A 16,129-nucleotide genomic window follows, 5' to 3' on the forward strand; every position below is an offset into this window, starting at 1 on the left:
ATTTTTTTTGCTGAAACTGCCCAGAAAGCAGTTTCTCTTAATATTTATACCTTTATATTAACGCTACTCTCACTTTGGGTAGAGAATCTTCTCTTTTCAGATGGCAGTGACCTTGGGATGACTCAGAAGGTATCATAGTGCTGGAAAGAAATGACTGGAGTACTGAGCAACATCTCGATCACACCTTCCAAGGCTCAGGGTCTAATGCGGAAGAGGTGGCAGAAACAATGTAAGAGCCAAAGGAAGGGTAGGACTCCTTACAACGTGCTCCCTCCAGACATAAAATGGCCTGGATACCCATGACCTCATAGTGCCTGACACTACCTACACAAGACCATCATAAGTGGAGGAAAAGATCATGACATCAAAATAAAAGAGAGACTGGTTGAGAGGGGAGGGGATATGATGGAGAATGGAATTTCAAAGGGGAAAGTGGGGGGTGAGGGAGGGTATTACCATGAGGTATTTTTTATAATCATGGAAAATGTTAATACAAATGGAGAAAAAAAATTTTTGAGACAAATCTCATGTAGCTCAGGCTGGCCTCAAACTCTTATATTCCTGAGCCTCCTGGCTCTTGAGATTAACAGGCATGTACACCCATATCCAGTCTTCAATAATATGTAGCCCAGGCTAGCCTTGACTCACCATCCTACTTCTGCTTCTTGCACTCCTATATCCATTTGAAAAGTTACGTATCTTAAATATTTTTAAAAGTTATTTATTTATTTATTAGGGACAGAGAGAGGGGTGGGGAGAGAGAGAATGGGCACATTAGGGCCTCTAGCTACTGCAAACAAACTCCAGACACATGGGCCCCCTTGTGCATCTGGCTTACATGGGTCCTGGAGAATTGAACCAGGATCCTTTGGCTTTGCAAGCAAACACCTTAACTGCTAAGCCATCTCTCCAGCCCCAATATTTTTACTTTTATTATTTAGTGAGAGGTGGATAGAGGAGAGAATGGGCATGCCAGAGCTTCTTGCTACTGCAAACAAACTCCAGATGCACCCACCACTTTGTGCATCTGGCTTTATGTGGATACTGAGCAACTGAACCCAGCCTGGCAGGCTTTGCAATCAAGTTTTCTTAATCACCGAGCCATCTCCACAACCCATAAATTACTATTTTAAATGTAAACAAACATGTAATTTGTACTCAGACTTAAATGTGGCTACTATGAATTCTGTTCCTGTCAAAAAGAATTTTTTTTTTCAAGGTAGGGTCTCGCTCTAGCTCAGGCTGTCCTGGAATTCACTCTATAGTCCCAGGCTGCCCTTGAACTCCCACCTATAGTTTTAAGACCATAAAAATAAAGGATATAAGCTGGGCATGATGGTGCATGCCTTTATTCCCAGCACTCAGAAGGCAGAGGTAGGACTGCTGAGAGTTCAAGGCCACCCTGAGACTACAGAGTGAATTCCAGGTCAGCCTGGGCTAGAGTGAGAGCCTACCTCAAAAACAAAACAAAACACCTTTTTTATTTTCTTTTTTGTTTATTTGAGAAAGAGAGAGAATGGTTGCACAAGGATCTCTAGCCACTGCAAATGAACTCCAGACACATGTGTCACCTTGTGCATCTGGCTTATGTGGGGCCTGGGGAATTGAACCTGGGTCTTTAGGCTTCTCAGGCAAGCACCTTAACCACTAAGCCATCTCACCAGTCCAAAACCTACTATTTTAAAGAAAAAAAAAGCTTCAGGGAAAATCTCAACAAACAAACAAACAACCCCAAAATACCACTGTGGAATTTTTATATTAGATATTCTAAGCTAGAGCTCTAATTCAGATTGAGTCAATATGGTTGGTTTGTTGTTTTTCTTTTAACAAGGTTTCATGTAGCTTAGACCTATGTCAAACTTGCTATGTAGGTGAGGCTGTCCTTAACTCTTGACCCTCTTGCCTCTACCTTACAAGTGCCAGGATCATAGGTATATACCATCATACTTAACTCTATATGATTTTGCATTCTTGGCTGTCACAAATGAAGGAGGAACCTGGTTAGTAAACACAGGGATGCTGAAGGCACACTTTCCCACACCACCCACTCCAAAGTATTCGTTTGTCCAATAGGTAAATAGTTCCAAAATTAAAACCAAACAAAAAAATACACAAAAAAACCTGGTCCATATTACTATGTAGCTTGGTTATTCTACTAGTTTGTATATCTAGTCCTTGTCTCTTCCCTCTTTGCCCAAAGCATCAAGATTAATATTCCGAAAGCAGTGCTTTCATTATCTAATTATTTTGTCCAAAATTTCTTCCTTTTTTTTTTTTTTTTTTTTTGAGGTAGCGTCTTGATCTAGCTCAAGCTAACCTGCAATCCTTGTACCTCAGCTTCCCAAGTACTAGGATCAAACACACGCGCCACCATGCACGGCTCAAACTTTCTTTTATGAAAATGACAGTGGCACACATTTGTAATCCCAGTAGTCCAAAGGCAAGGGCAAGACTGTGAGCTGGAGGCCAGCTTGGCTACACAGAGTTCAAGGCCATTCTTGGATATTCATTATCATTATATTAAATCTAAACTTTCCTGCCTGGATGTTATATTCCCTATCATCTGACTCTACTTGACTCCTAAGAGCTTCTGTCTGTTGTCAATTCCTATTCCAGCCAGGACTACAGTACTTTATAACTCTCCCTAAACAGCATTCCCAACTTTGGGCTTTTGTTCATGCCATTCCATGCCAGTAATATTCCTTCTCTTCTCTATCAGTTCAAACTTCCTCTTTCTTTTTCTTTATCTCTCTCTCTCTATATATTTTTGAGAATGGATCTCACTCTAGTCCAGACTGACTTAGAATTCACTATGTAGTTTCAGGCTGGCATCAAACTCAAAGTGATCCTCCTACCTTGGACTCCAAAGAGCTGGGATTAAAGTGTGCACCACCATGCTTAGTCCCACCTTCTTATGCTTTAAATTCTACTCCTTCAACAATTCTTTCCCACTTTCCTCGCTATCAAAGATCTCTGTCCTTCCTGAATTCCTTAATTACCTGTGTAACCAAATACACACTGACTGGTAATATATTTCTTTCTGTTAAGCATTATCTTGCCAGCAAAGATAATACCCAGTGATTAGGAGATATAGCTTCATATTTCTGAAGGAAACCCATGTTTCCTTGAGACTGAGCCTCTCACTGGATCTATAACTTGATTCTCCAGTCTCAGCTCCCAACATAACGGGGGTTACATACTTGTGTGAGAAATGCTCATAGCTGCTGAACTCATTCCAGCCCTAATTTTTTCCTGTTACTTTTTAAAATTTTTTATTAACATTTTCCATGATTATAAAAAAAATCCCATGGTAATACCCTCCCCCCCACACTTTCCCATTTGAAATTCCATTCTCCATCATATTACCTCCCCATCTCAATCATTGTACTTACATATATACAATACCAACCTATTAAGTACCCTCCTCCCTTCCTTTCTCTTCCCTTTATATCTCCTTTTTTTTTTTTGGTTTTTCAAGGTAGAGTCTCATTCTAGCCCAGGCTGACCTGGAATTCACTATGGAGTCTCAGGGTGGCTTCGAACTCACAGCGATCCTCCTACCTCTGCCTCCCAAGTGCTGGGATTAGAGGCGTGCGCCACCACACCCGGCTTATATCTCCTTTTTAACTTACTGGCCTCTGCTACTAAATATTTTCCTTCTCACACAGAAGTCCAATCATCTGTAGCTAGGATCCACATGTGAGGGAGAACATGTGGCGCTTGGCTTTCTGGGCCTGGGTTACCTCACTTAGCATAATCCTTTCCAGATCCATCCATTTTTCTGCAAATTTCATAACTTCATTTTTCTTCACCGCTGAGTAGAACTCCATTGTATAAATGTGCCACATCTTCATTATCCACTCATCAGTTGAGGGACATCTAGGCTGGTTCCATTTCCCAGCTGTTATAAATTGAGCAGCAATAAACATGGTTGAGCACGTACTTCTAAGAAAATGAGATGAGTCCTTAGGATATATGCCTAGGAGTGCTATAGCTGGGTCATATGGTAGATCAATCTTTAGCTGTTTTAGGAACCTCCACACTGATTTCCACAATCCAGCCCTAATTTTTTTCATGGCTTAAATGGAACTATCAAAATGAAATCTAGTCACTCTCTTTCAAGTGCTTGTATATGTGCAAGCCCGTATGTGTAAGTATGCGTGGAAGTCAGAGGTTGATGTCAGTTGTCTTCTTCAGTTGTTCTCCACCTTTTTGTCTTGTTTAAAAAGAAAAACATTTATTGAGAGAGATAATATGGAAGCATCAGGACCACCTGCCACTGCAAATGAACTCCAGACACATGGACCACTTTACCTCTTATTTTTTATAATACTCCTTTCCTACTCCATTGCTACTTTAGATTAATTTCACCTTTAAGACTACCACTGTTTTACTCTTGTCCTTGCCTTCATCTATATTTCTTACAGAGTACAAATCTTGTACAAAATCTTTTTATTTTTATTTTTTTGAGATAGGGTCTCACTCTAGCCCAGGCTGACCTGGAATTCACTGTGTAGTCTCAGGGTGGCCTTGGTCCTCCTACCTGAGCCTCCCAAGTGCTGGAATTAAAGACGTGCCCCACCATACCTGGCTCTGTATAAAATCTATCAGTGTTAGATACCACTGTGGACATTGTTTCTCAAACCAAAAGTACTTCTTCATATCTAGTGAACTCTAACATGATGTTATGTATATGGCTAGCAATTTACTATAATGCTTTTTGTTTCTCTGAGATAGGGATTGAGGTAGCCTAGGCTGGCCTTGAACTCATGACCAACCTGCTTTCATCTCCCAACTATTGAGATTATAGGCATGTACCACCCTGCCCAATTTTTGTGTACAATTACCATCTTTTTATTAGCAGGGACTTTCATATGGATAGTTTACAATGCTATCAAAAACTATAGCTAAGTCTTATTTCTAGAAATAAACAATTATCGATATAAAATCTTCTTTAAAAAAAATTGGGGGGGGGCCCTGTCAGATTGGCTACCATCATGAAAACAAATGATCATAAATGCTGGCAGGGATGTGGAAAAAGAGGAACCCTTCTACACTGCTGGTGGGAATGCAATCTGGTCCAGCCATTGTGGAAATCAGTGTGGAGGTTCCTAAGACAGCTAAAAATTGATCTACCATATGACTTAGTTATAGCTCTCCTAGGCATATATCCTAAGGACTCATCCCATTTCCTTAGAAGAACCATGTTTATTGCCGCTCAATTCATAATAGCTGGGAAATGGAACCAGCCTAGATGTCCCTCAACTGAAGAGCGGATAATGAAGATGTGGCACATTTATACAATGGAATTCTACTCAGCAGTAAGGAAAAATGAAGTTATGAAATTTGCAGGAAAATGGATGGATCTGGAAAGGATTATACTAAGTGAGGTAACCCAGGTCCAGAAAGCCAAGCACCACATGTTCTCCCTCATATGTGGACCCTAGCTACAGATGATTGGGCTTCTGTGTGAGAAGGAAAAAACTCAGTAGCAGAGGCCAGTAAGTTAAAAAAGAGATATAAAGGGAAGAGAAAGGAAGGGAGGAGGGTACTTAGTAGGTTGGTATTGTATATATGTAAGTAGAACAGGTTAACTGGGGTGAAAAGGCCCAAAGTAAAGTCAAGGGAAGAGATTGAGAAAAGGCAAGGTGGAGGGAGGGCTAATCAAAATCTAAGAGGATGCAAATAAATCATATGGAATCCTCCAGTTTCAGACAATGGAACACTCAGGAGCCATAGATCATCATTAGAAAATGTTCAGTGCCAGGGATGGGATACCTCCAATGAGTTGTTGGCCAGAGGTCCCTGATGATCCCAAAACATTATAGACCATTGCCCAGACCCTTGGTTTCCCACCAGGAATAGATGGTAAGACCCTATTGCTGAAGACTCCACATACTTGGGCTGCAAGGCCACTGAGAAATCCTGCTGGAACCGAGCTGATAACCTCCTCCATGTAGACCAGCTGGCAGAAAGCTGGAAGAAGCCATTCTACATGTAGTTCAATGGGAGAAAGAGATACCACCAGTGAAGATACTCAACAGTGGACACTGCAAGCCTTAGAATTGGCCAGCTAGCCCAAATGAGCCAACGGGTGCAATAGTGGCATGTCTGTCATGGTGGAAACCAACTGCCCTCCAAGTGGACTGGAGGCCCACTTCATGGGGGGAAACCCATCCCTGATACTGAAAACTTAAAACAGGGGTAGTCATGACATGACAGGGTATAACATCTGCTGATGTCTGGATAAATGTATACACTATGCTTATTAAACTGCCCAGTAAGCACTTCTCTTAATATTCATACCCTTATATTAATGCTACTCTCACTTTGGGTAGAGAATCTTCTCTTTTCAGATGGCAGTGACCTTGGGATGACTCAGAAGGTATCATAGTGCTGGAAAGAAATGACTGGAATACTGGAGTACTCTCTCGATCACACCTTCCAAGGCTCAGGGTCTAATGTGGAAGAGGTGGTGGGAAGAATTTAAGAGCCAAAGGAAGAGTAGGACTCCTTACAATGTGCTCCCTCCAGACATAAAATGGCCTGGATATCCATGACCTCACAGTGCCTGATGCTACCTACACAAGACCATCATAAGAGGAGGAAAAGATCATGACATCAAAATAAAAGAGACTGATTGAGATGGGGAGGGGATATGATGGAGAATGGAATTTCAAAGGGGAAAGTTGGGGGGGGGGGAGGGTATTACCATGGGATATTTTTTATAACCATGGAAAATGTTAATAAAAATTGAGCCGGGCGTGGTGGCGCACGCCTTTAATCCCAGCACTCGGGAGGCAGAGGTAGGAGGATCGCCATGAGTTCAAGGCCACCCTGAGACTACAGAGTTAATTCCAGGTCAGCCTGGACCAGAGTGAGACTCTACCTCGAAAAACAAAAAAAAAAAAAAAAAAAAAAAAAAAAAAAAAAAAAAATTGAGAAAAAAAATTGGGAGGGGAGGCTGGCATGGTGGCATAGGTCTTTAATCCCAGCACTTGGGTGGCAGAAGTAGAAAGATCACCATGAGTTCGAGGCCACCCTGAGACTACAGAGTGAATTCAAGGTCAGCCTGGGCTAGAGAGACCTTACCTTGAAAATCAAAACAACAACAAAAAATCCAAACACACAAACAAAAAAATTGCGGGGGAGCCCAGTGTGGTGGCGCATGCCTTTAATCCCAGCACTCGGAAGGCAGAGGTAGGGGGCTCACTGTGAGTTTGAGGCCAGTCTGAGACTCCATATGAATTCCAGGTCAGCCTAAGCTACTGTGAAACCCTACCTCAAAAAAGTGAAACAAGGGCTGGAGAGATGGCTTAGCGGTTAAGTGCTTGCCTGTGAAGCCTAAGGACCCAGGTTCGAGGCTCGGTTCCCCAGGTCCCACATAGCCAGATGCACAAGGGGGCGAACGCATTTGGAGTTCGTTTGCAGAGGCTGGAAGCCCTGGCGCGCCCATTCTCTCTCTCTCCCTCTATCTGTCTTTCTCTCTCCCTGTCACTCTCAAATAAATAAAAAATGAACAAAATATTTTAAATAAAAAAAAGTGAAACAAACAAACAACAACAACAAAAAATATATATGGGGACTGGAGGTATGGCTTAGCTGTTAAGGCAGTTGCCTGAGAAGCATAATGACCCAGAAGTGATTCTCTAGTCCCCAGGAAACCAGATACACAAGGTCGCCCATGTGTCTGAAGTTCGTTTGCAGTGGCTAGAGGCCCTGGCGTTCCCAATCTCTTTCTCTCTCTCTCTCTCTCCCTGTCTCAAACAAATAAATAAGGTATTAAAAAAATTAAATGGACTGAGCATGGTGGTATATACCTTTAACCCCAGTAATTGGGAGGCAGGCTATAGGAGTACTGCTGTGTTTGAGACCACATAGTAAATTCCAGGTCAGCTAGAGCTGACCCTACCTTGAAAAACAAACAAATATTATTGGGGCAAGGGGCTTTTTTTCCCCCCACTTATATACTGTATTTAATATGACATAGGACATTCATTCTTAAAGCAGAACATTGATTTTGACATGTAATGACTTGTGTCTTACATCCAATGGTCAATCTGGGGGTAGACTCTAGCAGACAGTTTCCTTGCTAATGAGGATTCATCTGTGGTAACAGTCATTCTTAGAGTAATGTTAGTAAGAGACATACATTTGAAAGAACATAAAGAGATGGATTTTAAGACACACAAAAATATGATTTTCCAAAAAGAGGTCAATGAGAATAGAGTTTCTATTATAAGGTGAAACTATTCTCATTATAAACTAATAAATTCCAACAAACTTTCTGATATGGTACATACAAAGTATAAAATATCAAAGAATTACTTGTTTGGGGTGTGTTTCTTTAGACTCAAGGTCCAGTACAAAAGGTAGCCCAAATAGTTAAAAAGTAGTTCAATATCAACTTGTACTGTTAAGTCAGAAGACTACCACTGAAGATATTCCTGCCTCACCCAAAACTCCTGTGCAGGTGGAAATTACATATTAAAGATGAAGCCCTGCCCCCAATGCATGTGCAAAACCACTTGTCAGTTACAAGAATATCCTCAACAACAAAAATCTTTTATACAGTTGGAGGCATCAAAGCCAGACAGATACAAGAACCCCACCCTGCTGAGGTGGACGGGTAACTGGGATGAAACCGACTGTTCCATAGGCACATTGGGAGCTGTGCTACTCAGAAACGGAGGGTGAGGAGGAACTGGCTGGCTCCCAAATGTTCTGCGCTGTGTGGGGCAAGGGGCTTTTAAAGGAGTATGCTTAGCAGTTAAAGGAGCACACTTGCAAAGACTTCCAGCCTTCAATTCCCAAGTACCCACACAAAGCTAGATCACAAAAACTGGTATATGCATGCGTTTGACATTTGTTTGCAGTGGCAAGAAGCCCTGGAGCACCCATACATACATACATACACATACATATACAAATAATTTATGAGAGAGGCTAGGGAAATGGCTCAGCAGGTAACAGTGGTTGCTGGGCCTAAGACTGCTGGAATGCATACCCAGCATCCTCATAAAAAGCTGGGTGTGGTCATGTATGCTGGTAACCCCAATCCTCTGGGGGCTAGAGACAGGAGAATTGCTGGAAAAGAGACGATGACACCTGGTGTTCTCCTCTGGCCTCCCCATGTATGCACACTGCATGTGCACATTTGCGTATACATATGCATACACCATATAGTACATAGCACATACTAAAGACACACACCATACCACACATACTACATACACATGCCCAAATAAATTATTAGGTAACTTTTATGAACATATAAACTAGCAGTGTTTCCAGTCATTTATGCCATGTATATCCCCAGTTTTCAAATAGTGACTATGAATAAGAAATAATGAGGCTGGAGAGATGGCTTGGCAGTTAAGGCATTTGCCTGCAAAGCCAAAGGACCTTGATTCGATTCCTCAGGACCCACATAAGCCAGATGCACAAGGTGTCACATGCATCTGAAGTTTGTCTGCTGTGGCTAGAGGCCCTAGCATGCCCATTCTCACTCTCTGTCTGCCTCTTTCCATCTCTCGCTCTCTCAAATAAATAAATAAAACTTTTTTAAAAAGTAATGGAGCTTTTGCCTCATAATATGACTTAATTTTCTCTTATTTTTTATTTATTTATTTGAGAGCAACAGACAGAGAGAGAAAGAGGCAGCGAGGGAAAGAGAGAATGGGCACGCCAGAGCCTCCAGCCACTGCAAATGAACTCCAAATACATGCACCACTTTGTGCAACTGGCTACGTGGGTCTTGAGGAATCAAGCCTTGAACTGGGGTCCTTAGGCTTCACAGGTAAGTGCTTACCTGCTAAGCCACCTCTCCAGCCCTCATAATATGACTTTTTAAAAAATATTTTTATTTAGTTGACAGACAGAAAGTGAGAGAGAGAGGGAGGGAGAGAATGGGCGTGCCAGGGCCTCCAGCCACTGTAATTGAACTCCATACTAATGCACCACCTTGTGCATCTGGCTAATGTGGGTCCCGGGAAATCAAACCTAGGTCCTTTGGCTTTGTAGGAAAATGCCTTAACCACTAAGCCATCCCTCCAGCCCCTTTCTTGGAAACATTCAAATACAAGGTAGTACTTTTAAATTTTGGGTGTGGCTTATATAGGGCATATCAGACTGGCTATGTCAAAATAATACTCTTTTTAGCATTTGTATGTATGTTCATATGTATAGGGGTGTGTGTGTGTGTGTGTGTGTGTGTGTGTGTGTGTGTGTGCATGTGTAGGCTGGAGTTCCATGTTGGGTGTCTTACTCGTTTGCGAGCTACCTGATTCTTTGAGGCGGGTCTTTTGCTGAACCTAGAGCTCACCAAATAGGTGAGCTAAATAGTGTTTAGTTACCTTTTTTTTTGCTGGCCCAAACACTTGACTTTTAGGGGAAGGAAAGGTTTTACTTTGCTTACAGCCTCAAGGAGAAGTGAAATGATGGCAGGGAAAGCACGGCATGAACAGAGATTAGACATCACACTCTGGCAAAGGAGGTGGACAACAGCAGCAAGAGAGCACACCAAGCTCTGGCAAGGGAGAGCTGGCCGAACAGCCCTAAGCCTGTCCACAAGAACACATCTCCTCCAACAAGGCTCCACCTTCTAAATTGCCGTCAGCTGGGGACCAAACATTCAAAACACATGCGTGAATGGGGGACATCTGATTCAAACCACACCTAGCTATCCAGTGAAGCCCCAGGGATTTTCTGTCTCCGCCTCTCTAGCACTGTCTTTACAGGCATCATTACTATGCCTGGCATTATGTGGGCTCTGGGGACCCAAACCCAGGTCCTCATGCTTGCACTTAAGTCACCAGACGTCTCACCAGGTCCCATGTCAAGAATATATTTTTTAAAATTTAATTTAATTTATTTATTCATTAGAGACAGAGAGAGGGAGACAGACAGAGAGAGTGAGAATGGGCATACCAGGGCCCGTAGCCACTGCAAACAAACTCCAGATGCATGTGCCACCATGTGCATCCGGCTTACATGGTACCTGGAGAATTGAACTTGGGTTCTTAGGTTTTGCAGGCATGTGCCTTTACTACTAAGCCATCTCTCCAGACCCCCATGTCAAAATTTTAAAGGAAAAAAAAAAAGTGGGAACAAAGCTGGTGTGGTGGCTCATATCTGTATTTCCAGCACTTAGGAGGATAAGATTGGAGGATAACTGTGAATTTGAGGCCATCCTGTATTACAGAGCGAGTTCTGGTTCAGCCTAGGCTAGAGTGAGACTTTGCCTTTAAAAAAGGGGGAAAAAGGGCTGGAGAGATGCTTAGCGGTTAAGCGCTTGCCTGTGAAGCCTAAGGACCCTGGTTCAAGGCTCGGTTCCCCAGGTCCCACGTTAGCCAGATGCACAAGGGGGCGCACATGTCTGGAGTTCGTTTGCAGAGGCTGGAAGCCCTGGCGCGCCCATTCTCTCTCTCTCCCTCTATCTGTCTTTCTCTCTCTGTCTGTCACTCTCAAATAAATAAATAAATAAATTTTTTAAAAAAAGGGGGAAAAATAAAAGAAGTTGGGCATGGTGGCACATGCCTTTAATCCTAGCACTTGGGAGGTGGAGGCAGGAGGATCACTGTGAATTCAAGCCCATCCTAAGAGTGCATAGTTAATTCCAAGTTAGCCAGAGCGTGGAGCCCCTGTTAAAAAAAAACAAACAAAAACAGGGCTGGAGAGATGGCTTAGCGGTTAAGCGCTTGCCTGTGAAGCCTAAGGACGCCGGTTTGAGGCTCGATTCCCCAGGACCCACGTTAGCCAGATGTACAAGGGGGCGCATGTGTCTGGAGTTCGTTGCAGTGGCTGGAAGCCCTGGTGTGCCCATTCCCTCCCTCCCTCCCTCTCTCTCTCTTTCTCCCCCTCCCTCTTTCTCTGTCTGTCACTTTCAAATAAATAAATAATAAACAAAAAAATTTTAAAAAAAGGAACAAAACAGCCCCCCCCCCTCTTTTGGCTAACTTCTTCCCATTCACTGAATCAAGAGAGGAAGCAATTTTTCAATTTATTCTCATTCCTTTCCAAATGCACAGAATCATTCGTATGCTACACACACACACACACACACACACTCACTCACATAAATCTTTTTATCTGTTCTATTTTGTTTTTTTCGAGGTAGGGTCTCACTTTTCACTCTAGCCCAGGCTGACCTGGAATTTACTCGGTGGCCTTGAACTCATGGTGATCCTCCTACCTCTGCCTCCCTAGTACTGGGATTAAAGGCGTGTGCCACCACAGCCAGCTTATCCATCCTATTTTTAAAAAATAAATGAGAATGAGAGAGAAAAAAATGAAAACGAAAGACAGAAAAATACGAATAAGAATGTGTGTGTGTATGGGCACGCCAGGGCATCTTGCCACACTGCAAACGAATTTCAAATGCATGTGCCACTTTGTGTATGGGGCTTTACATGGCCACTGGGAAACTGAGCCAAGGCTGTTAGGCTTTGCAAACAAGTGCCTTTAATCTCTGAGCCATCTTCCCAGACCTGTCCTGAACTCGGGTTGTTACACTCTGAAGGCAAGTGCCTTAACCACTGAGTCATCTCTTCAGCCCCTTTATTTTATTCTTGGTTTTTCCAGGTAGGGTCTCACTTTAGCTCAGCCTCATCTAGAATTCACTATTTAGATTCAGGGTGGCCTCAAACTCACAACAGTCTTCCTACCTCTGCCTCCCAAGTCCTGGGATTAAAGAAAGGCATGTGCCAACATGCCTGGCCCCTTTTATTTTTAAAAAAATATTTTACTTACTTATTTGAGACAGAGAGAGGGAGAGAGAATGGACACACCAATGCCTCTAGCCGCTGCAAATGAACTCCAGACACATGCACCACTTTGTACATCTGGCTTTGAATTCAAGCCCTTAGGCTTTACAGGCAAGCCACTTAACCACTGAGCCATCTCTCTAGCCCTGAGAGCCTTTTAAATTGGCTTTTTTGTTGAATTTTCTTAGACAAGGATCTCGTGTGGTCCAGGATGGCCTTAAACTCACTGTTTGGCTGAGAATGACCTTCAACTCCTGATCCTTTTGTCTTTACCTACCAAGTACTGGGATTATAGGCATGTGCCACATTGCCCAGCTGACTTCTTTTTTGTTTTCAGTATTTTATTTTCTTTATTTATTTCCAAGCAGTGAGAGAGAGAAAGAAAAGAAGAATGGGTGTGCTAGGGCCTCTAATCACTGCAAATGAACTCCAGATACATGTGCCACTTTGTGCATCTGGCTTTACATGGGTACTGATGAATTGAATCCAGGTTATTAGGCTTTGCAGGCAAGCACCCTAACTGCTGATCCATCTCTCCAGCCTGTGGCTTCTTTGTATGCCATAAATCGCAATCAGAATTCTCACTTAGGGCTGGAAAGATGGTTTAGCAGTTTAAGGCATTTGCCTGGGAAGCCTAAAGACCCAGCACATGTTAGACTTTCCAGGTCCCACGAAAGCCAGATGCACATGGTGGTACATGTGTCTGGAATTTGTTTGCAGTGGCTAGAGGCCCTGGTACACCCATTCTCTCTCCTCCCCATCCCCGTCTCTAATAAGTTAAAAAATAAAATAAAAAATTGTTCTTACCTAGCTGGGCATGGTGGTGCATGCCTTTAATCCCATAATCCCAGCACTTGGGAGACAGAGGTGGGAGGATCACTGTGAGTTTGAGGCCACCCTGAGACTACATAGTGACTTCCAGGTCAGCCTGGGCTAGAGTGTGATCCTACCTTGAAAAAAGAACAAACACAAATTCTCACCTAGCTCATATCCGAAAACTTTTTACCACCATCCCATAATCTAATGAATAAAGGTAATACTGGTGGGAAACAACTTTGAATTTTTTAACCTGAAAATTACATGCATATAAAAACACATATGTACAACATATGCATACATATGCAAAAATAGTGTATTAAGAGAACTTTAAGGAAAAATAGGAAAACAGATGGATACTATATAGAATAGGCTTCATATTTCTACTCTTTTCCATAGGCAGCAATTACTATTAAATAGTGGTTGCGTACTATCAGTGCAAATATTTTATCACTTCAGGAGTCTTTTGGGGCTAGAAAAGCAAATTAATCATTAAGACAAAATTACAATATGACATCAAAATTAACCAGAGTAGCTGGGCGTGGTGGTGCATGCCTTTAATCCCAGCACTCGGGAGGCAGAGGTAGGAGGATCGCTGTAAATTTGAGGCCACCCTGAGACTATGCAGTTAAATCCAGGTCAGCCTGAGACAGAGTGAGACCCTACCTCGAAAAACCAAAAACAAAAAAAAAAACAAAACCAGAGTAACCTCCTCAGCCATTTAATTTTATATTAACCACTCCCCCCTAAAAAAAAAGCCTACAAGAAACTCTATTCCAATAAATAGAAATTTGGACAGAAAGAAATACAGCGTTGGGAGAATCGTTACAACTTACAGACAGGTCAACTTTATAAGATACAATCCTGTGTTATATAAATTCACACACTAATACCCGTTACATATGAGCAGCTTGAGATACAGTCAAACTATGTACAGCACAGTGGCTCAGCGGAAGCGTGCTGGACCATAACCCAGAGGTGGATGGATTTGAGACAAAGTCTAACTAGGAGATGTATTTTATGCTGTGAAGAAAAATGGAGGAAATGCCAAAGTTCTGACGTATTAAAATATTTACAATTTGATGTCACAGGCCTACTTAAGACGATTCGAAGGAAGTTCTAAACTTGACTCTCTTTATAACTTCAAAATAAAAAAGTTCATGACTCAATGACAGCAGCTGATGGAGGCCAGAGATCATATGGTGAAATTGAAAAATCTCCCAGACCTGGTCCATCACCAAGGGACAAAAGATTGCAAGTTCTTCAGACTGGCAGCAGGGGAAAACGACTTGGCAGTGTGCATCATCATCACACACTTAAAAGCCAATCGGGTTTCTCCCCTGACAACATAGTGTTTTTGCGTCAAGGCTTAACTTGGTGTGGTAAGGATGGCAAAATGTCGGGGGTGGGGGGAAGCTATTATTTTTCATTTCCTGAACGCCTTACATACAAGCACAATTAAAAACACTCCTGGAGCCGGGCGTGGTGGCGCACGCCTATAATCCCAGCACTCCGGAGGCAGAGGTAGGAGGATCACCGTGAGTTCGAGGCCACCCTGAGACTATATAGTTAATTCCAGATTAGCCTGGTCCAGTGTGAAACCGTACCTCGAAAAACCAAAAAAAAAAAAAAAAAACCCACTCCTGGATCCCTCACCACAGCTAATGGAAAAACCCCAGATCTGCTCCCCCCCCATCATCACCACCACCCCCACTCTCCAGCCCCCTTGGCACGGGTTGCTTTGCGCCTCAGCGCTAGGCCTTCTCGGGTCATCAGCGTCCAGTGGGACATCCATTGAGCAAGAAAGTCTGCTGCCAAAACAAAAATGAGCACCAAAAGGAAAACGCCGATTTTTCTACCCCTTTTCGCCCTAAAACAGCAACAACCACCAACAACAAAAAACCCTCCGCAAACTCGTCCCGCCGCCGCCGTGCAACCCCGGCAACGGCTCGGTTTCCAGTGTGCTTCTCCGTCATCCGCCGGGGCAGGCGAGCTCCCGAGGCGCGTTCTCGGGCCCCTGTCGTCCCCAGCCCGCGCCCAGGCCAGGGCCCCCGGGGCTCCCCGGGAGGACGCGAGCGGCGGCGGAAAGCCAGCTCTCCCCGGCCGAAGCCCCCTCACAGCCGGAGGCAGAAGTAACTTAGCGCCCGAGAAGAAGCCGGCCGCAGGCGGCGGGCGAGGCCGCGGGAGCTGCCCGAGAGGCCGGCCGAGCCCGCGCAGCGAGGGCGGGCGGGAGAAGCCGCGGAGGGGCCTAGGCCGCAGCAGGCCGCGAAGTGCCCGTACGCGGCTGCCTCGGAGCGAGGCTCGCAGCCAAAGCTCGGAGGCCGGCGGGGGTGTGTGTGCCTGCGGCGGCGGGGGGCCGCCTGTCATTTACCTGGACAGGTTCCTGCAGCACCGTCATCCTCGAGGCTCAGGCCCACTTTCTGCAGTGCCTCAGGCACCCCCCCACCGTAGCGGCTCCGGCCCGGCCAGCCTCGGCTCATTTAAACTCACCAGCGACCGTTACCGAGGGATGGGGGAGGCCGAGTGACTGCCGAGTACTTCCGAGCAGG

At 44.0% G+C, this 16,129-nt stretch overlaps 1 protein-coding gene across 4 annotated transcripts in view; it reads right to left on the reverse strand.

Moving 5' to 3' along the window:
• Cdc27 (cell division cycle 27) overlaps nucleotides 1-16,112 on the reverse strand; it is a 64,512-nt gene extending 48,400 nt beyond the window's left edge. For 2 of the 4 annotated variants that reach the window (XM_045158329.1, XM_045158328.1), the window contains exon 1: nucleotides 15,952-16,112. In XM_045158329.1, coding sequence (XP_045014264.1) covers nucleotides 15,952-15,978 — 27 coding nt within the window. In that variant the 5' untranslated portion in view covers nucleotides 15,979-16,112. The remainder of the gene's footprint in view (nucleotides 1-15,951) is intronic. The other 2 variants (XM_045158331.1, XM_045158330.1) reach the window with 1 other exon arrangement.
• Between the last annotated feature and the right edge of the window lie 17 nt (nucleotides 16,113-16,129).

The sequence above is a fragment of the Jaculus jaculus genome, chromosome 9 (assembly GCF_020740685.1).
Source record: "Jaculus jaculus isolate mJacJac1 chromosome 9, mJacJac1.mat.Y.cur, whole genome shotgun sequence".
Lineage (NCBI taxonomy): Eukaryota > Metazoa > Chordata > Mammalia > Rodentia > Dipodidae > Jaculus > Jaculus jaculus.